This window comes from Diplotaxodon limnothrissa, linkage group LG13 (genome assembly GCF_057381915.1).
Source record: "Diplotaxodon limnothrissa isolate DT_005_m linkage group LG13, D_limnothrissa_male_GT1.1, whole genome shotgun sequence".
Lineage (NCBI taxonomy): Eukaryota > Metazoa > Chordata > Actinopteri > Cichliformes > Cichlidae > Diplotaxodon > Diplotaxodon limnothrissa.
The window spans coordinates 4,093,320-4,114,082 of NC_140608.1; the positions used below are offsets into that span (position 1 = coordinate 4,093,320).

The 20,763-nt window shown below is 41.2% G+C and overlaps 1 protein-coding gene across 1 annotated transcript; it reads left to right on the top strand.

Moving 5' to 3' along the window:
- Positions 1–10,163: 10,163 nt before the first annotated feature.
- Positions 10,164–19,812, top strand: aftphb (aftiphilin b). The gene is made up of 9 exons (XM_085369646.1): positions 10,164–11,612; positions 11,805–11,971; positions 12,480–12,606; positions 12,732–12,788; positions 13,003–13,125; positions 13,234–13,294; positions 18,828–18,914; positions 19,452–19,575; positions 19,674–19,812. The coding sequence occupies exons 1-9, from the start codon at positions 10,164–10,166 to the stop codon at positions 19,810–19,812; spliced, it is 2,334 nt and encodes a 777-aa protein (XP_085225772.1).
- The last annotated feature ends 951 nt before the right edge of the window (positions 19,813–20,763 follow it).

Genomic DNA, 20,763 nt, shown 5'->3' on the forward strand with positions numbered 1-20,763 from the left:
CCGCCCCTCGACGCCCTCGCGGTGCCCCCTCCTTCTGACAGGAACTTAGGAACTTCCTACAGACCAGGTATGAATGATGCCTGAGTGGACATACAAAACTCACAAGTTCCTGGCTCTCACGGCTCCTATGCAGAGGGTTAGTCGAAGAAGGAGGGGCATCGCGAGGGGCGTCGGGGGACAGGGGACTGTGCCTTAATGCCCTCCCCCTCTCCAAGAAACCCGTCTTCAACCGAGTCGAGAGAGCCGGGAACTTGTGAGGTGTGCATGTCCTGGTGAGCCTCCACCTGTTGTAGGTGGGTGCAGCCTCGACTGTACAGAGACAGACCAGACCAGCTGCACCACACAGACACTTCAAACCTCATCTGAGGACAAAAAACACACACATACATACATACATACATACATACATACATACATACATACATACATACATACATACATACATACATCTTACTTTTAAAAAAATAATAAAGTTAGGGTTCCTTTACAATGTCAGAAGGAGGGAGGCACTAAGGCACCGCCTTCCGCCCCTCGACGCCCTCGCGGTGCCCCCTCCTTCTGACAGGAACTTCCTACAGACAAGGTATGAATGATGCCTGAGGGGACATACAAAACTCACAAGTTCCTGGCTCTCACGGCTCCTATGCAGAGGGTTAGTCGAAGAAGGAGGGGCATCGCGAGGGGCGTCGGGGGACGGGGGACTGTGCCTTAATGCCCTCCCCTTCTCCAAGAAACCCATCTTCAACCGAGTCGAGAGAGCCGGGAACTTGTGAGGTGTGCATGTCCTGGTGAGCCTCCACCTGTTGTAGGTGGGTGCAGCCTCGACTGTACAGAGACAGACCAGACCAGCTGCACCACACAGACACTTCAAACCTCATCTGAGGACAAAAAACACACACACACATACATACATACATACATACATACATACATACATACATACTGTTGTAGAGACCCACCTTTTAGCACATCCCAGCACACCCACTCACTTCACCAGATGCACCTTGTTTAGTTCTCTCACCTTTGATTGGGTGTAGTGCTTGTCCTTGATTGCACTCACCTGTCACACATTATATGTCACACAGTATATAAGGACTGCATTCACTTTTGGCTCACTCTTTCCTCACTTCCACACGGGGCGGCAGCTGAGGTGAGGTTCTGTTTGGGTTTTTATTTTATGTATTGATGTATTGTTTAAGGTAATGAGTAACTTAAATCTCTGTTTTCTTTCAGCATTGGCAGTCCATGTGTGTCTTTGTTTCCTTCCTTTTTTGCCTTATTTATTTGAGAATAAAAGGAGTACCCTGAAAATAATTCTGCATTAGATGGCTGCTTTTCTTATTCTAACCGGATGAGCCCATGAAGCTGATTGCTTCAGCCCTGAACCTTCCTCCCTTCAAAACATGGTCCTCCGAGCCGGAGTTGAACCAGCGACCTAAGGATATACAGTCCTCTTCTTCCCAGGACTTTCCATCCTCTAAGAGGTCGTGTGGAAGGGAAGGGTCGTCCCAATCTCTCTCTTTTCTCCATAGCTCTTGCACCAAGGTTTTGGCGCGTGTTGTGAATGGGAGTAAGTAGCCTAATGGGTCATACAGACGAGCAAGTACTGTATAAATACAGAACTCTAGCCTCACACCCCACCACAATGCGTCGTATCTATGCAGTACTTGCTCGTCTGTATGACCCATTAGGCTACTTACTCCCATTCACAACACGCGCCAAAACCTTGGTGCAAGAGCTATGGAGAAAAGAGAGAGATTGGGACGACCCTTCCCTTCCACACGACCTCTTAGAGGATGGAAAGTCCTGGGAAGAAGAACTTTATCTCCCACAAATTGCCATCCCACGTTGCTATACTTCTAAGGAAATGGATGTTTCTACCACAGTTCGAGACATTCATATCTTCTGTGACGCTTCAGAGCGAGCATATGGTGCTGTCGCATATTTGAGATCAGATGATCTTGAAGGCCATGTAGAACTGAGTTTCTTGTTAGCTCGCTCACGTGTTGCTCCTAAACGGCATTTAACAATACCTAGACTGGAGCTATGTGCAGCCCTACTAGGAGCACGCCTCTGTGAGCTCATACAAACAGAACTCACCTTACCAGTCAGGACTACCACCCTTTGGTCTGACTCGACAACTGTACTTCACTGGCTTCAGTCAGATTCCTGCCGTTTCAAGGTATTCGTAGGAGCCAGAGTCTCAGAAATTCAAAACCTCACAAACAGTCAAGACTGGAGATACATCAATTCAGCCACAAATCCTGCTGATGATGTTACGAGAGGTAAATCCCTGAAAGAGTTCCTTAGCCCAAACAGGTGGACTGAGGGTCCCTCGTTTCTGCATGAACCTCCAAATAACTGGCCCACAGTTACAGATCTCCATCCTGATGATGATCAGACTGAGTTAAAGAAATCCTACTTTTTTGGTATTGTCAGTATACCCTCCCATACATACACACCCAGCTTCAGAACGTATCAAGAGCTATTGGATTTCACGGCTCGTTCACTCTCCAACCAAAAGGGTAACATTCCTTCTGCAGTTGAGTATCAAACAGCAGAACAAGAAATCCTTCGTCAGGCACAACTGGACAGTTTCGTTGAAGATTTGGCCCGTTTACAGTCAGACAAACCCCTCTCATCTGACAGCCGTCTATTGTGTTTGTCACCAGTGTTGTGCAGGAATTCTGGACTTATCCATGTAGGAGGCCGATTACGGCAAAGCCCAGACTTGGAATTGAACGTCATTCACCCAATAGTACTTGATCCTGCTCATCCAGTGACCAAACTGATCATACAAAATTATGATGACAAACTGCATCATGCTGGTTCAGAAAGACTTTTTGCTGAACTACGTCGGAAATTCTGGATTCTCAGAGGAAGGGAAGCAGTACGCAGGCATCAGTATAGCTGCGCTGCATGTCAGAAATGGAGAGCACAGCCCATCATTCCAAAAATGTCAGACTTGCCTGCTGCTCGTCTTAGGTTATTCAAACCACCTTTCTACTCCACAGGAATAGACTGCTTTGGACCATACAAGGTCAAGACAGGCCGCAGATCGGAGAAAAGGTGGGGAATAATATTCAAATGTCTCACCACTCTGTGTATACATCTTCACCTCCTAAACAGTATGGATACAGACTCCTTCCTCATGGCCCTCCAACGATTCATTTCTCGACGAGGAACACCCCTGGAAATTATATGTGATCAAGGAACTAACTTCAAAGGAGGAGATAAGGAACTACGGGCAGCTTTTAACAACCTTGCTCCGACTCTACAGCCGGTCCTGATGACTAAAAGAATCCATTTCAAATTCAATCCCCCGCATGCACCCCATTTCGGTGGAGCCTGGGAGAGGGAGATGCGTTCTGTGAAGAATGCTCTGAAGAGAACCATTGGTGCACAGATGGTCACTGAAGAGGTCTTAAGAACAGTCCTAATTGAGATTGAAGGCATTCTTAACTCAAAACCCCTAGGCTATGTATCCTCAGACATTGCGGACATTGACCCCGTAACCCCAAACCTTCTCCTTATGGGCCGACATGATTCATCACTCCCCCTGGTATCCTATTCTGATTCTGACCTCCTAGGCCGACGACGATGGCGACATGCACAAATATTGGCAGATCACTTCTGGCGGCACTTCATAAAGGACTATCTACCATCCCTCCAAAGAAGACCCAAATGGCAGAAGGAGTACCCAGATCTCACATTGAACTCTGTTGTCATGATTATGGATTCACACCTTCCACGTGCCCTTTGGCCTGTAGGAAGAGTTACACGCTTGCTGAAAAGCCCAGATGACCGCATCAGAACTGGAGGTCCTGGTACAGGATAAAACCTATATCCGCCCTGTCTCCTGTCTGATCCCCCTGCCCCCGCTTCCTGACGAAGACTGATCCTGATCATATCAACATATTTCTCACTAGAAATATGGGGGCGGCTGTTGTAGAGACCCACCTTTTAGCACATCCCAGCACACCCACTCACTTCACCAGATGCACCTTGTTTAGTTCTCTCACCTTTGATTGGGTGTAGTGCTTGTCCTTGATTGCACTCACCTGTCACACATTATATGTCACACAGTATATAAGGACTGCATTCACTTTTGGCTCACTCTTTCCTCACTTCCACACGGGGCGGCAGCTGAGGTGAGGTTCTGTTTGGGTTTTTATTTTATGTATTGATGTATTGTTTAAGGTAATGAGTAACTTAAATCTCTGTTTTCTTTCAGCATTGGCAGTCCATGTGTGTCTTTGTTTCCTTCCTTTTTTGCCTTATTTATTTGAGAATAAAAGGAGTACCCTGAAAATAATTCTGCATTAGATGGCTGCTTTTCTTATTCTAACCGGATGAGCCCATGAAGCTGATTGCTTCAGCCCTGAACCTTCCTCCCTTCAAAACACATACATACATACATACATCTTACTTTTAAAAAAATAATAAAGTTAGGGTTCCTTTACAATGTCAGAAGGAGGAAGGCACTAAGGCACCGCCTTCCGCCCCTCGACGCCCTCGCGGTGCCCCCTCCTTCTGACAGGAACTTCCTACAGACCAGGTATGAATGATTCCTGAGTGGACATACAAAACTCACAAGTTCCTGGCTCTCACGGCTCCTATGTAGAGGGTTAGTCGAAGAAGGAGGGGCATCGCGAGGGGCGTCGGGGGACGGGGGACTGTGCCTCACTGCCCTCCCCCTCTCCAAGAAACCCGTCTTCAACCGAGTCGAGAGAGCCGGGAACTTGTGAGGCGTGCATGTCCTGGTGAGCCTCCACCTTTTATAGGTGGGTGGCAGACCAGGCTGCACCACACAGACATTTCACACCTCATCTGAGGACAAAAACTACAAGAATATCGTAAAAAGCAAACCTTGGAAACGTGCAGGGTTACAAGAGACGGCAGCGCTGCAGACGTGAACCAGTTCAGGCTGTGCGAATGTCAGTTTCACTCCTATATATGACCTCCTATCGCAGAATGCGTTACTGTGACAACACAGGCTTTGTGCTTTGAAGTGTGGTGTTTGGTGACGGCATTGGAACGGCCTGTGATCTTACGTCACACGAGCCCGGATAAATTTGAAAAAGGCGTTTTCATCTGTAAACGCTCCGTGTCCAGACTACCGTTTTCACAGAGTTGTGCGTCCACATTGAAACGGCCGAAACCGCTTACCTTCCATTACTGCGCATGCGTGAAACGCAAGGTGATTCGACCTGCCTCATTTCCGTCTGCCGTTAATCCGGTTGTTCAGTGATGACGCGACGAATCGTACTTCTGGGTCTAAAGTAGTCTGCGTTTAATATGGCTTTTGTGTTGTTAACATGTTTAATGTTATGTATTTTCTTCTATTTGATCTCAAAAAGCTCCTAAAACAGTCAGTGATCACTGTTGACCTCCCTCGGCTTTTATTACCGCTAATCATTTATTTAAGCTCAGTTTTTACCTTAGGCTGTAACTACAGCCCAGCCCATACAGCAGTATATGAATGACTAACCTCGTATTGTGGATGGATTATCTCAGTTGTTCTCCTGGCTGAAGTTTGGTCCTTTTACAGCATCCTGCCGTGCGATTACATTTGTTCCTGACCACCGAGAACACTCACGGTAACTTTTATCGAGTGGGAAAAAAGTTAGCTTGTTTATATTATGCTAACATAGCTGTGTCGCTAGCGATCACGTAGCACATCATTATATACCAGCTAGCCCAACTTCAGTAACCCTACAAACGTCACTGCTGTTTAGTTTTCTGTCTTCATTTATGCTGGAAGTGATAAGAGTTGTACGTTTTAATTTGTTTCCAAAACCCCGCAGTCAGGACATGCTATATTGTATTTAGATAGAAGCTAGCGAGCTAACTCCCTGCTAACTTCTAATTCTGTTAAATGTCATAAATTCTGTTTTCATGGATGCCTGGATGTTAAACTCAATTGTTACACCTGGTAGAGCAGAACGCTGATCATTTTAATAAAGATGAAAGACTTTAGACAGTTTTTCAACTCTCAGTAATGCCATAGTGATCGTTTGATATATGGACCTGCAGCGGAGTTTAGACCCAGACACGGCTAGTGATGTCAGACTGAACCGGATTTACTTTCTGGCTCTTGTCTCTGCAAAATGTCGAGCAAAAGCAACGAGTTTTTTTTTTTAAATGGACTAACAATTAGGTGGAGTTGTTGCTGCAAGTAATACAAAAGTACAAAGTTGGAAAAGCGATTGAGAATTGAAGAAAAGCTATCTGGACCATGTACAAACTGATATTAATCTTTAACGGTGCTGTCTCAATTTGTCACATGATTGCATCACTTGAGTAGGCTATGTTCACATGTATGGGTATTTTTGAAAACGTAGATTTTTCTATGCGTTTGTACCTTTGGTCCACACGTAAATGGCGTTTCCGGCCACTGAAAACGGAGAGTTTTAAAAATTCCTGCCTGGGTGGAGATTTTCAAGAACTCAGTTTTTGCGTTTACTATGGACAAGAAAAACGGAGAAAACGCAGGGTCATAGGTGCACCAAGTTATTGTTTCGGTGAAATCAATTTCTACAATGGCGGACTTAGACAAAATACTGTTAATTTTACTCTCTGTAGTGTTTAAATGCTTACATACACAGACAGTAACTGTCCCTCCACGCATAGGACTCAGGTCTGCTTCTTTGCGCCATCTTTGTTTACTCGTTCCCGCCCAGGCGTCTAGACATCTGATTGGCCAACATTTCTACACGGTTAGGAATATAGCGCCACCTGTTGCTTTGGCATGCTCCTTTCAGCATTTTCCTTCGTTTTTGTTGTTGAGGCGTGGATGGGATTTTTAAAAAAAACGAAAAATCTGTTTTCAGAAATACCCGTGTACGTGTGGACGTAGTCTACAATGTATCATTGTTCTCAAAAAGGCTCCAGTTCGCTTTCCACAATGCTACTCGAAAACGTCGTTTTTCAAATGTATACGCTTTGGAGAGCGTTTTCAAAACGCTGCGCTTTCCTTGACCGAAAACACCGTCTCAGTGTGGACGGAAGGCCAAAACGGAGAGAAAAAGTGATGAGTCATGATAGCATTACAGGCTGTTCATTTTTAAGTGTGGTAATTAGAAATATTGCAAAATAAAATATCCACAAGAAAAGGCTTTTTAGTATATGCTGAATTATCAGTTTCAAAGCTACTCTACCAGAGTTTCACTAAAAAATGAAACAAAGGATAAGTTTTAACCCTTTCATGCATGAATTATGACAACCTCAATTGGGATTTTTTTGCTTAAGTATTTTTATTAAGCTTTGGGCATGAAAAAAACTTTTTTGAACCTTTTAAACATCTACCTTTCAAAGAGTTTTTTTTGCATGTCCACTTGCCTCAGAATTTGAAATTGTTATTAAATTTGTAAGGTGTCCTTGAGTGTTTTCAAAGGTGCCTATAAAAATCTGTATTAGTGATGAATGTTTGCATTTTTTCAAAATACACATCTTTTATGAATGATGTGTACAGATACACCCTTAGTTAGGGGAAAAATGATGTGAAAATCATCAGTGGAACCGCTGTGTAATAATATTCAGATCATACACAGATCAGATGTAACATTACTGCAGTTACATGTGTTAGCACATGCTGCACCCAACAATGGGAGGCAGAGGCAAGTTAAATAAACAAGAGCTAAGCCTTTAATGCAAAAGCCTTTAATCCAAAAAGAACTAATGTTACACTAAGTCCAGTAGGCAAAACAAATAGAAACTCCCACTCAAAAACAAGCGAGAAGGAACTCAGGGAAGAAGAGGTGGGGAAACAGATGAGCTTACTTGGGGAGAAGCAAGACACTTCCACACATGACAGATTGAAGAGAGTTGGAATCAAATAGAGGTAATACTCACGATGGCAGACTAACTGCAAAGAGGAAAAGAAATACTGAAACATGAAGGCAAAGGGAGGGGGAAATGGAGAAACGAGATAAACAGGAAGGCACAACAAAACAAACAGGAAGAAAAGACCGTAACAACATCCAACTAAAAATCTCAAACCAATCACTTAAAGAAAATCCTGAAACTATGTGGCCTGTAAAGCCTGACACTTTCTTTTATTCTGCCATACAAACAGCTATGCTGAAGCAGAAAAAGTCAGCCCAGTCTTCACACAGTTCGACCCAGTTTTATTTTTTATTTTCTGATATTTTATGTGTTTGCTTTGAATGTTTGCACAGTAAAAAAGAATAATTATAGACAGTGATAAAGCACACATTTCCATAAATGATCTAAGCCTTTGTACTGTAGGATATGAGATAAGGGCAACTCCTATGGACAGATAACCTGATACAGGTGAAAAAACATGATAAACACCAGGAAGAATATATTTCCCACAGTTGCAAACCTGAGGATGCTAACTTAGATCCATGAAACATAGTTTGTTCATTCGTTTGTTTACAGTGACAGTAACAAAGTGGAGGTTAAAAAAAGGCAATTTAGGAATAAATTTCCTCCAGTAGGAGGCGATATTCTTCAACGAAGATCGTCTATTTGAAGAGGCATCCCTTTCCCCATCTGTGACGCTGACCTTGAGTTACTCCCTTCACTGTGGATGGAGCAGAGTGTGACATCTTAGTACTTTTAGCATCCCAGGTGACGCCTACGGAGACCGCGAGAGGATGGAGAAGGGCTGCACCGTTGACAGACAGGCGAAGTGAACGAGAGGTGATAAATAAAGAGCTGGGATTGCTCGTTAAACGGCCTGTCACTGTCTGGCTGATTCTGACGGACAGCTAGCATCAGACAGCGGCTACATGAGCTAGCCGCTGGCCATGTCAGCTAATCAGCTTCTGTGTCGGTAACAGGACAGCGGAATGCCGTTTGGGAACTACCTTATTTTAACCCCATTATTTATTGGTGAGTAAGCTCTCTTTGCATCAGTGCTACCTAATTAGCGAGTTTCGTGAACAGTTTGCGTTTACATGACTCTACATTCAGCTGTTCACGTCATGCCACGATGACACCTGTCTGTCTGTCCAGGATGAAGAGGCTGGAGAAAATGGCAGGACGGCGGTGCTTGTTTTCGCCCACAAAAGGCGTGCGTTAACTTGTTCAATACAGAAACACGCAGAGTTCACATGATCACATTTGTTAAATAGAATGAACCAGAATAGACTCCAGTTCATTTGTTTTTTGCGTTAAGAGCTTATCTGTGACCCTGTAGGGCTAAGACTTCGGGTTTGTGCTGTTCATCTAAGTAGCACAAAGCTGCGGATATTGTTTCCCGTATCGGCTTACTGTCCGGGGCAGCGCTGGCCTCTCTTGCGTCTTAGGATCAGAACCAGGTGGAGAGTCATGCAGGTGGTTTTATAGATCAAATGAAAGAAGGTGATATTTGAAATGAGGAAATCAGATTGCTCATTGTGTACATTATGTGCAAGTTCCTCATTATTTAACTCTGCAGAATGCCAGCAGTCCCATGTACACAAGTGTGGAAATCAACGATCACAGGGCTGTGCCAAATTTATTTCAGTTGGTCTTTTGTTCCACCTGCCTGCTATTTTGATCTCAGGTGAGCCAGGCTAATAAAATAAAAATAAAACATTTTTTTTAAAAGGTAAAAAAAATATTCATATTTAAAGGGGACGTGGCCTGCTTATTTCCAGCACATTTTTATTATTGGAATATTTAATCGGTGAGAGACACTACAGTATTACAAAGAAAAGCCCAACAATCGGAAAACCCCCTATGAGCAAGTACTTGGTGACTGTGGGAATGAAAAAGTCCCTCTTAACAGGAAAAAACCTCTGGTAGAAAAAGGCACAGGGAGGAAGAGCGATCTGCCGTGACCAGCAAAGGAAGAGAGCAGAGATGGGAGAAAAGAGAGTATGGTAGAAGGAGCCAGAGTTTAATAACTACTAGTGATTGAATGCAGTAAAGAGTGAAAAGAAATGATTAAGGAAGAAATGCTCAGTGCATCATGGAAAGGCCCCCCCCCCCCCCCCCCCCCCCCCCCCAACAAGGGTTCAGGGTCATTTGATCCAGACGAAAATATAAGCTTTATCCAAAAAGAACCTTTAAGTATAAATTATTAAGCAAATAACTTTAACACTGAAATTATTCCCAGAAGCTGTTGTTTTGTTTTTTTATCCTTCTTTTCTGATTGTGTGCACTTTCTTCTACCAGGTGCATGAGTCCTTTGGGTCCTGCAAGGAGAACCCATGGAACCCAACATCATACCCTTGCACTCCTCTTCCTTGCCTCTGATGGATGATGATGGTGATGGGGAGGTGGCATCAGAGGAGGATGAGTTTAAGGACTTTTCTGTCGGGATGTCCTGCTCCTCTCTTAATTTTGCTGATGCAACTGAGTCACCTTCTAGTTTCAGACCTCCTTCTCCAACCTCAGAACCAGCCACCCATCAACCCAGTTGCAGCTCTAATTGCGCAGGTGAACAATCCCAGCCTACATCCGAAGTGAAGCTGGAGTCTGGTAAGGCTCAGATGGATGTAGGACAGGAGGATTATAATGCTGAACCTTCTTTGCACCTCACAAATGGATTTGCTGAAAGTGAACATAACTCTGGGGCCCATACTTCTTCTGTAGGTGGTCGGTCTCCTGTGGAGGAAACGGGGTTTGCTGATTTCACTGTGTTTACAAAGCAGACGGGACACCCCTGGTGTTGTGGCTTCTCTCCACTGGCTAACACAGAGCAGGAGGATGCGAGAGTAAAAGGGACAAACAGCACCTTTAGTGAACAAATACATGAATCAGGAGAGGATTTTATTATGGAATCTGAGCCCAGATATCACTGTGCACACAAAGAAAAACAAAACATCTGCACTGAGATCAGGGAGAAAAGAGATGCAGCACTTGTGCAACCATCTCAGGTCCATCATCAGCCTCAGGAAGCTACAGGAAATTGGAGTTTTCCTTCTGAAGAGGAGGAGCTAGATAAGCCTTGGGATAGTCAGAGGGAAAGGAGGAATAGCTTTAATTCTCTTCAAACCTCTGAGGTACAGGACGATGGAGATGCAGAAGAAATCTTTCAAACATGTAGTATGCATGAGCCTATGTCAGAGGACTTGGCATCCTTCAGTGATGATTTGTCATTTGAGGTTGCTTCTGCAGATTTGGAACCAAATGTTTCATCCCTTGCTTCTCAAGATGATCAAACTGATTGGGACCAGTTTGATGAAGATGAAGACCTGGGAAACTGCAGACATTCTGACTCTTTTGGAAACAGTAATGTGACAAACCTCAACCAGACTGAGTCAGACAGGGACATTCATCACTACGAATATCCGACTCAGGAAAATTCTGCTACCTCCAAACAGTCACAATCTGGAACAAATTTGCAAGACAGATTTGCTGACTTTACTGACAGCAGTTTTGAGCATCACAGACCTCAAGAAGATCTTCAAACAGCTGATGCAGGGGTGCAGATTCTGGGAAATCTCCCACTGAGTGACAGCTTTGCAGATTTCTGCTCGGCGCCCACGCAGGAGGATGAAGAGGGGTCGTGGGCGGAATTCAATGACCAGAGTGCAGAGGATGGAAGAAGTTGGAGACAGTTCAGAGCACCAGTCAGCAGCCTGCAGACTGATGTAGACGATGAGGAAAAGAATAAGCAGGACAGAGTGGAAGGAACAAGAAGAAACAGCTCTCAGGTAGAAGTTAATTTTATTTAAAAACCTAAACTTCTGCTTACATTATCGGTTGTCTGTTTTTATTATTAAATGTTACCAATTTTTAAAAAGAATTTAAGCTATTTAAAGGCATATTAATGTTTTAAAAAGATAAATAGATATTTCTGAAATTCTAGTTTAAAAATGAACCATCTTATATTCCTATCTGACCAGGATTCACTGCCCTGTCGTGTCCAGGAAATCCTTCAAGCCAGTTTCCCAAAGGTAGTGGTTCCAGCTGTGGAAGATGAGAAGGAGCTGGTTGGCCTCAGTGCTTTGCTTCAAGCTGAGCTTCTCTCTGAGAGTGGGGAGGAGGTACCAGTCCCCAGCAGTGCTCAGCGGTGAGGAGAAACTCCTGAATTATGGCTTAACCAATCTGGAAAGCCATCAGCTAGTCTGTCAACTTCCCCTCAGGCTTAGGATTGGTTAATTTTCTGTGATTTCTTGGTTTTTTTTTTTATGTGCACATAAACCACTACATTGGACACTGATGTGTCACTCCATACCCTGCCACCCACTCCAAAGGTGATGTTTGTGGACATGTCAAAAACTATTTGAAAAATAGTTTAAAAATAAAGTTCAAAAATCTTTTTTGCCTAAAGATGAATAAAAATATTTAAGAAAAAAATCCTGATTGAGGTTGTCATAATTCATGCATGAATGGGTTAATAGAAATCTGGTCTGAAGATGTACCCTATACGATTAGTTTGCACTAATCACATTAGTGCATAAATTTTTCAATTTGTAGTGGTATCCTTAACATTTTAGAATTTCATTCCTTGATATAGCAGATAAAGTAATAACTTCTCAAAATCTTAGCTGCTTTTAAATTTTCTTCTGACCTTCCAGGATTCAGCAGGAGATATTGAGGCCACATCAGGATGTCCACAATGCAGTTGGGCTCCAGTTTCAATGGGGGGGCTCCCATACTAACAGGACTCTGCTCAGTTGTCTTGGCGTGGACACAAGAAACGTTGTGAGTTAGGCATCAGTAGCATTTTCCATTACATGGCTTAAACTGCTGCTAAAATGGACCAAAAATTCTCTTGGTATCTTCCAATGCTATAGTGTTCCTAACACTTGCTCATTCCCAATTCCAAGGTGTTCACTGGGAGGAATAAGCAGTCTGTGACTGTGCCTGCTTTTGCATCCAGTCTGGTGAGTCTTGCTGCAGTAAATGTGAATAAACTTCACTGGTGTGTGTGGTAGGAGATCAGACAAACTGTGTCTTGTCTGATTGTCTGTGAATTGAGGACAGATTCAGTAGTACTAAAGCATACTGGGCTTTGTCGCTTCCCTGTGGGACCGGTTGCTCTTTATGTATCTTTATTCAGTGTTTCCCAGCTGGAATATCAGTTTCTGTCACTTTCAGGGAATGCTTGAGCCAACCAAAGATGCCGTGCCAGCTGCCTGCTCTTCAGGAAGCACAGCTGTTACAGCACAAGCACCTCCAGGGCCCCGGGATATACCGGGCCCCTCAACACATTCAGCGCAGGTAAACTTGTCTGTTTGATTTGACTCATTAAACAAAATCACAAAGCATTACACTTGAATGGAATAACTTAAAATGCCACTAAAGAAGGTCAATTTTGTGTCGTGGCAGGAGGAGCTCCCTTCCAGCCAGCTGGACTGGAGCGGTCGTGGCCTTAGCAGCTCTCAGGACGGTACGTCCCCTCGCCGAGCCCCACATTTCTGGGGTCGGAAGTAGACTACCAGTCATGGCTTCTATTATCAAACCAAACCTTTTGTTAAGATTTAACTCTGGGCTTCTCACTATCTTCACAGCATGTGCTTTTTCTCTTTGAATTTACTGTTTCCCCTTAAGGCACTTTGCAGTAATACGGGATCACAACATGTCATCAAAATATAATATTTTCCTTTAATAATAATTTCCTCTCAAGAATAACAATCATCCAGTATTTTGAAATCATGACCAAAAACAGGGGAAACACTGTGCTGATCTCCCTTTTTGCTCTTTTTCTTCACCTGTTGTATTTACCTGTTGTCCTGTTGAGGAAAAAAATGATCTCAGTCTAATTTATTTATGGAAAATTTCTAATGAACTCACACCTGATGTGTAAGAAGCCTATTGAAGACATGATGTGCATACTAACCTGTTTCATTTCTGTTTTGTGGTTTACTCACTGAGCATGAAAATAACGTGCACTCTGAATAATCAACAGATTTGTTCTTCTAAAGGATCTTTTTTTTTTTTTTTGGTCTCTTTTAATTTTTGGCTATTGTGGGGGTCAAACTCCCAGGTCCTTAGTACTAATATCGTCAACCTGTTGCCAGAATTACTGTAAGTCAGCCATTAGACATTTCTAGTAAAGACAAATTAAAAAAGAATAATCTATACCAGTATACTTATTTATTTTTTTGCTCAGGAATGTTTTATCAAGTCAATGAGAATCATAACTTATTGTACTGTTCAGTTTTATGTTTTTGCAGTTTTCAAATGAACGTTTGTATTCATCCTAAATTCCAAAAATCGTGAGTTATAAATTAAAAATTATTAAATATTCTCTTTGATCAAAAAGTATGATTTAAAAAAAAAAAAGGTTCCAAGAGTCCACAGAAAAACGCAAATTAGATTAAAATATGGCCAATCTCCCCTTCAGTGTAATCTCCCTGTGCACATCTGGATCACTTCAAGCATGACTGCCTAATTTCATAATGAACATCAAACTTTTTGAAAGCAAAGATTAAGGAGATGATCTTGAAGGGGACTTCAGCCAAGTATTGCTGGGGTGCAGTTTTTTGGGTTTTTTTGTTGTTGTATTTTTTTGTTTGTTTGTTTGTTTGTTTTTAGTTCTTTGTTTTTTGTTAATTTGAATTTGTCAATTGAATTGCAGAACTTTTTGATGAGACCACAAACAAAAAAACAAAAGGGCAGGTAGGAAAATCCCATCTGGTTCTTTCATAACTTAATGCGACATGGATTCAAACCAACACACTAAAAAAGATATAGCTCTGTCATTGCTGTAAAACAGCTGTGAACAGTCATACACAAACTTTGCCACGCAAATCATTTTGCTGCTGCAAATGTTTAAGAGGGTAAAGGTAAAATAAAGTGTGCTAAATAATTCTAACAAAGAGTTTGTTTTCCATGTATGACATGCAGCGTGGCTGAAAGCATAGCTTACTAACCTAAAAATGTGAATTGTGACTACTAACTAAAATATAAAATCCATTTCTAATTTGTAGCATGAAACATAGCATCTTTTTTGATGGTGTTTATTGATATATACATGTATATAACTAAGGATGGCACTGAGCAGCTACTACATCCATTTCCTGGACTTGAGCAGTAATGTTCTTGCTCAAATCTGGATGATTTCAGTCTGCAGGTCCTCAGGCAACTGTACGAAAAGAGATTTTACGTCTCCCGATCATCTGAGTTCAGTTTTGTTTGTTTTCATTTATTTGTAATTTTTTATTTTATTTTATTTTTAGATCGGCAACACATAGAAGACTAAACATAGGGCAGAACAAAGATTAAAGTTGTAATAATGAAGCTTGCACAGCAGAGGGCAGTGTGCAGGGTGTAAGTGATGCTGAGTGCAGAAAGAAAGTCAAAACACATTACTAGTTTGCAAGAACAAATCTATTAATACAAGAAGATGCAGGATGCAATCTTATTATTGTACATCATTTTATGTAACTGTGTGTCGTCTGTTCTGTAATTTATTATTTATTTATTTCTGTTAGATATGAAGCCAATTTTGGGATAAATTTAATTTGTGGGATTACTGTCCTAATAGAAAGCAGGCTTTCATAATTAAAATTGCAAAGGAGGAGTCACAGTTAAAGCTTGCAGGTGTGATTTTTATGTCGTCAGTTAATACTTAATTCTTTGTTTTTCTTTTAGTTTTTTTGCACTTGATTCTAGATCTGATCGTTCTGTGTGGCAGTGTTTGATTCCAATTTGCTTTATTTTGAGAAAACGGGTTTTGAGTGCTTTTCAGTGTTTCATTATCAATCAAACATGTTTCTGCACTATTCCTGTAAACACACACTTTTTTTTTCTTTTCTTTTTTTAAAATAATGAGTTGTGCCTTTTGCTAAGCATTTTCTAATGAGTGCTTTTTTTTTCTCCCAAATAGTGAAATAATGTTTGGACCTACAGTGACAAAAAACTTTTTTTCCTCTTAATTTATTCAGATTTACTGCTCAAATTGAGAATTAATGCACTGCTATCAGAGTAGAGGGAAATAGTTGTAAATACTGAAATAAATCGGTTGATCCTTTCTGCTTGGTTTGTCTTCTCTTCTCTTCATGTTTTCACTCTTTTATCACTTTGTGATAAAACCACTCTTCTCAGTGGTTGACTAGAGTTACATTACTCAAAGCTTAACCATTTGCATGGCTTTTCTATTTATTTATTGATTTTTTTTTTTTTTTTTTTTTTTTTTTTTGCAAGACAAATGTAAAAGTCCAAAAAGCAGAGACTTTTTTTAACCTCCATCTAATTTACATTTTGTCATTTTTGTGTTCCAAACTGTCAGATAGTCAAACAAGATTTTACATAAAAACATTCAGTTAGCACTAAATGATTGTGTTGAGCCTTTTGAGGAATGATTCTGTAATTCTGTAATGTGATTCAGAGACGCGATTACTTTATAAGTAATAAGAAATCGCGTCTCTGAATTTAATAGCCAATTGTGCCACCTTTAGAACACGTACAACCAAATGCTTTGTGCTTTGGTGCAGCCACATTTAGGGGGCTGGTTTTGAGGCCTAATGGTTCTTTTCAGATCTTCCCACAGCATCTCAGTGGGGTTCAAGTCCAACCTCAAACTAGCTCACACTAAAATGGAATTTTATTCAATTCATGAGCCATTTAGAAGTGAACTTCTTGGAAGTGTTTTGTTTACTGTTATGTTTAGATCATTGTCTCACCAGGGTTGCCCTTGCACTCGAAACTGAGTTCTGGGATTTTTGGCAAGAGCCCCCAGACATGCTAGCGTAATCATCGATCTGGTTTCAAGCCCAGATAAATGGGAGGGGTGCGTTAGGAGAATCCAAGCTGTTACACCCCGGCCTAGGCAACCGGGGTGCAACGTAGAAAAACAGAAATAAGGAAAATAAAACCACGAAGGCTCTCCACCAAAATCCCAAAACGAAAATATCCCATAACGAAAGCATTGACAAACCCATTCACAACTATTTATAACAAACTATTTATTTACAACACGGGGGGGAGATCGCGACCATGACATCCTGAAACACAAGGCTTAAATACATAGAAGGAGCAATCAGGGAATGGACCACAGGAGGGAAACACAGCTGGGGCAAATTAGACCTGACGAGACAAGGAAAAGTAAACTGAACACACTAAGATAACACAGACTTTCAAAGTAAAACAGGAAATACATGACAGTCACGCAAAAAACAAAACACTGACAACACCGAAACGTAACAAAGCAGATCCACCTGTTGTGGTGACCCTTCAGGAGCAGCCGCAACTACTTTTTGCTCTACAAGATTTTTGGTCAATATCAAGTTTCTCTCTGCCAACTGGCACCAACAGCATTCACAACACTAACACTTCCACGCTTGACTCTTTGTAAAGCATCCAATTTGTTGAATTCTGAGTCTGGTTTATACCAGGTGTGACACTTTTTCTCTTACAAAAAGTTCATCCTAATCATTCTTTAAAACATTGACCCAAAATGTCTGAGTCCAGTAGAGTATGTCTTAGCAGAGTCTGTATAAGCCTTAGTTTTCTTCAAAAGATGCTATAACGTCTACACTCTTCCATGGGTCTCATTTTTGCCCACTGTGCACAGTTTCTTACATCTTTCTCTTTAGATGTGTTTCTGCTGACTTCTATTTTTTTTTTTTTTTTATGACTTCCCGGATGAGCCGTCCTGGAAAGTCTTTATTTATTGATAATGTGTCGTTGTGGATCTGGAGGCCATGTGTCTGCAAGGGTTTACATGAACTGGCCTCAAAAATAGCTTTGTAACCCATCCCAGACTGATGTATTTATCACTTTCTTCTTAAGTTCTTCAGAATTTCTTTGGATTTAGGATTATTGTGTTGCTGAAAGGTCATTTAACTGACTCTGCGCTTCTGAAAATCTCTAAGTTATTTTTAGTTAGGACTGGTAGTAATCAGGTGTGGTTGTCTAGTCAGACTGTGTGTGTGTGTTTGTGTGTGTTTACACAAGGTTAGTTGGTATTAATTGACCTTTAAGACTACTTCAGTTGCACACAAAAATGGAAAAAAAATCAGAACTTGGGGTCATTTTTTAACTACAAATGACAAGGTTTTATTTCATGACCTTATAAGGACAAATCCACCAGAGTCTGCAGGAGGAGGCAATCCTCATCAATTAGTACAAAAGACTACTAATTTGATTCGATTATTCTATTTCATCTTTAAGCTAGAACCTTTTAGCATTACCATTCACTAGTATTACACACAATAATCACATATAAAACTTAAAAGGGAAACGGACTAAAATAAACCCAACTTTAGCGGTGTGTTTCTGCTGACCTCTACTGTTTAACCTTCTTCATTGCAGTGAAGTGGCAGCCTCCTGGTTGTGACTGGTTTTGTCAGTACAGTTTTACTTTAACATTAACAGGCATTACAAATGACAACATGACTGAACAATAATGCCTCAATTTGAGTCTAAAGTCAAATTTTCACTGCTGGTTATATTTATTCTTCATCTGGTAACATGGCTCTAACATATAACTTAGTGTGCCCAAAAAAACCTCTGCTCTTTATTTACACAAAAAATATCATGGACACATTAAGTATAAAGTATAAAGTTAGAGGATTTCTTGTGGCACATGATTTGATGTGACTTATGGTAACTAAGCCCTTGTTACATTCCTGTTGTGACAAGTCACAGTATGTCTTCTGTGAAAAAGGTTTCACTACAGTACACAACACCACTGGGTGTTCTCAGTGAAACACACTTAAAGACTTCCACCACAGCAGGCTCCAAAACACTGATTTAAACTTAAACTAACATACCAATATACATATACTTGCCTTCCAAGTGTACACTCCAAGTCATGGAGAGTACATGTAGATAACTTCTAACAAACAAAACTGCTGACACCACATGCCATTGAGGTTCTTTTATTTACCTTAATGATTGTACCCATTTCCTTTGACTGTCCTGATAAAAAGACAAAGCTTCAGACCTCTTCTTCTTTCTCCCTTATGCTAGCACAGACTGTTCTGCTCTCAGTCTGGATTACTTTGGTCCTGAGGATGAGAGCAGGTCCAGCAGTAGCACCCAAAGCCAGAGTCCCCCTCCAGGTAAATAACTACACCTTTCAATTGTGATACTTAGAGCAATACAGAAATGAGCCTAGATCAGGGGTGGACAAATACTTTTCTCAAGAGGCCACATTAGAAACTGGGACTGTTGTGGAAGGCCAGACCATTAAGCTGAACTCAATTCTGCTCAATATTAATCTTATGTATTTAATTCAATGTTATTTATATAATGCCAAATCACAACAACAGTCTTCTCAATGTTATAAGGTAAAGATCCTACAATAATACAGAGAAACCCCAACAATTAGACTCCCTATCAGCAAGCACTTTACTGACAGTGGGAAGGAAAAACTTAATTTTAACAGGAAGAAACCTTCAGCAGAACCAGACACAAAGAGGGGCAGCCATCTGCCACGACTGGTTGGGAGTGGGCTCATCTCTTTATAAGCTTTTTAATGCATCCACCCACAACAATCCTAATTTCATTTGGGAACTTGGGAAAATTATTTGCCCACCCCTGCCTTCAATGCTGCTTGTGGTGTATGTCTTGTTATAACGAAACACTTTTGTGTAAAGGAATTGATCCAGAGCTGTATGAGTTGACCATCAGCAAGCTGGAAATCAACACTAACAGCAGCCACCTAGAGGACACTTTGAATCGCCTGATGTCCTCCGCAGAGAAGACGAGCATTTCAGTGAGGTCAGTGAATCTGATATATGATCTGTTTTTTGTTTTAAATTGAAATAATTCAAAGCCAGTTTAACTGTTACTGTTTGGTTGCGTGTGCTCTCTGACAGAAAATTCCTGCCGAGTGAAGAGCTGAGTGAAGAGGCTTCCAGGGTGATCGCTGTGCTTCCTAACTTGTCTTTCATGCAGGCCAAGGTCCTCATGTTCCCAAGCGTGCTCCTACCCAAAGCATGCACTTCTCCAAAATGACAACACATTATTTATATTTACAACAAACTGGATTGTGAAAATTTGAGATATTTTTGTTAAACACACACAGATAGAAGAGTTCAGAACATTTGATAACACAACTGATCATTTTAAACACATTGTGATATGGTTGCTTGTGTGCAGAGTTCTCTTTCCACTGTTTATTCCAGCTGTCTGCAAAACTCTTTTATACACTGCAAGTGAAACACTTCAGTGCATAAAAGAGGACAAAGGACATACCTGTGCATCCTCGATTGTAGCTTCTTGTAGCAAGACCTGCAGATGCATTTTAGGAACTGAGACAGGAGGAAGAACAGGGGACATGAGAAGGCATAAATTAGAGAAATGAGAAAACCCTTTAATCTTTCACTTGGCCTTGGCCTGCTTTCCCATGTATGTAGCTGATTCAACACGGGCTGTTTGAAGAGGTATAGAATAGGTATACTACTACATGTGAGGTCACATGAAATCATAGAGACTTATTGGGAAACGAGAGGTTGATTTTCCTGCTTTAGTAAAAATACTCCACCTGCTGGCTATCCTCTGCTTTTAGGGTGAAAGTTGTGAGTAAAAAAATATCCTCACATATGAGGATATTCAAATTTCAAAGCATACTAAACTGCAAACTGCAAACTGCACTGCGGAAGATCAGCAGCAACAGTACAGTGTGTGAAAGTATTATTCTCCTCAATGTGCAGTGTTGTGATTTAGTTTGGTTTAACGTCCCTTTTACCCAGATTTATTTAGTCTGTTACAGGAAACATGTCAGTCGAAATGGATATTTTTATATGTATGTTGTTATTTTTACCTAAAAACGACTCACGGTTATTTTAATGTAAGGCTATAACAGACAAATCATATAAAAGACAGAAAGAATGTGATTATGTAATGTGGCCTTTTTAAAGAAATATACATTTCAAACAATTTTTTTGTTTCTTTAATTTCAGCTTT

Coding starts and splice junctions, on each gene's coding strand:
- aftphb (XM_085369646.1), top strand. CDS start 10,164: ATGGAACCCAACATCATACCCTTGCACTCCTCTTCCTTGCCTCTGATG. Junction 18,915..19,451: donor AAGCCAGAGTCCCCCTCCAG/GTAAATAACTAC, acceptor TTTTGTGTAAAG/GAATTGATCCAGAGCTGTAT. Junction 19,576..19,673: donor AAGACGAGCATTTCAGTGAG/GTCAGTGAATCT, acceptor GCTCTCTGACAG/AAAATTCCTGCCGAGTGAAG.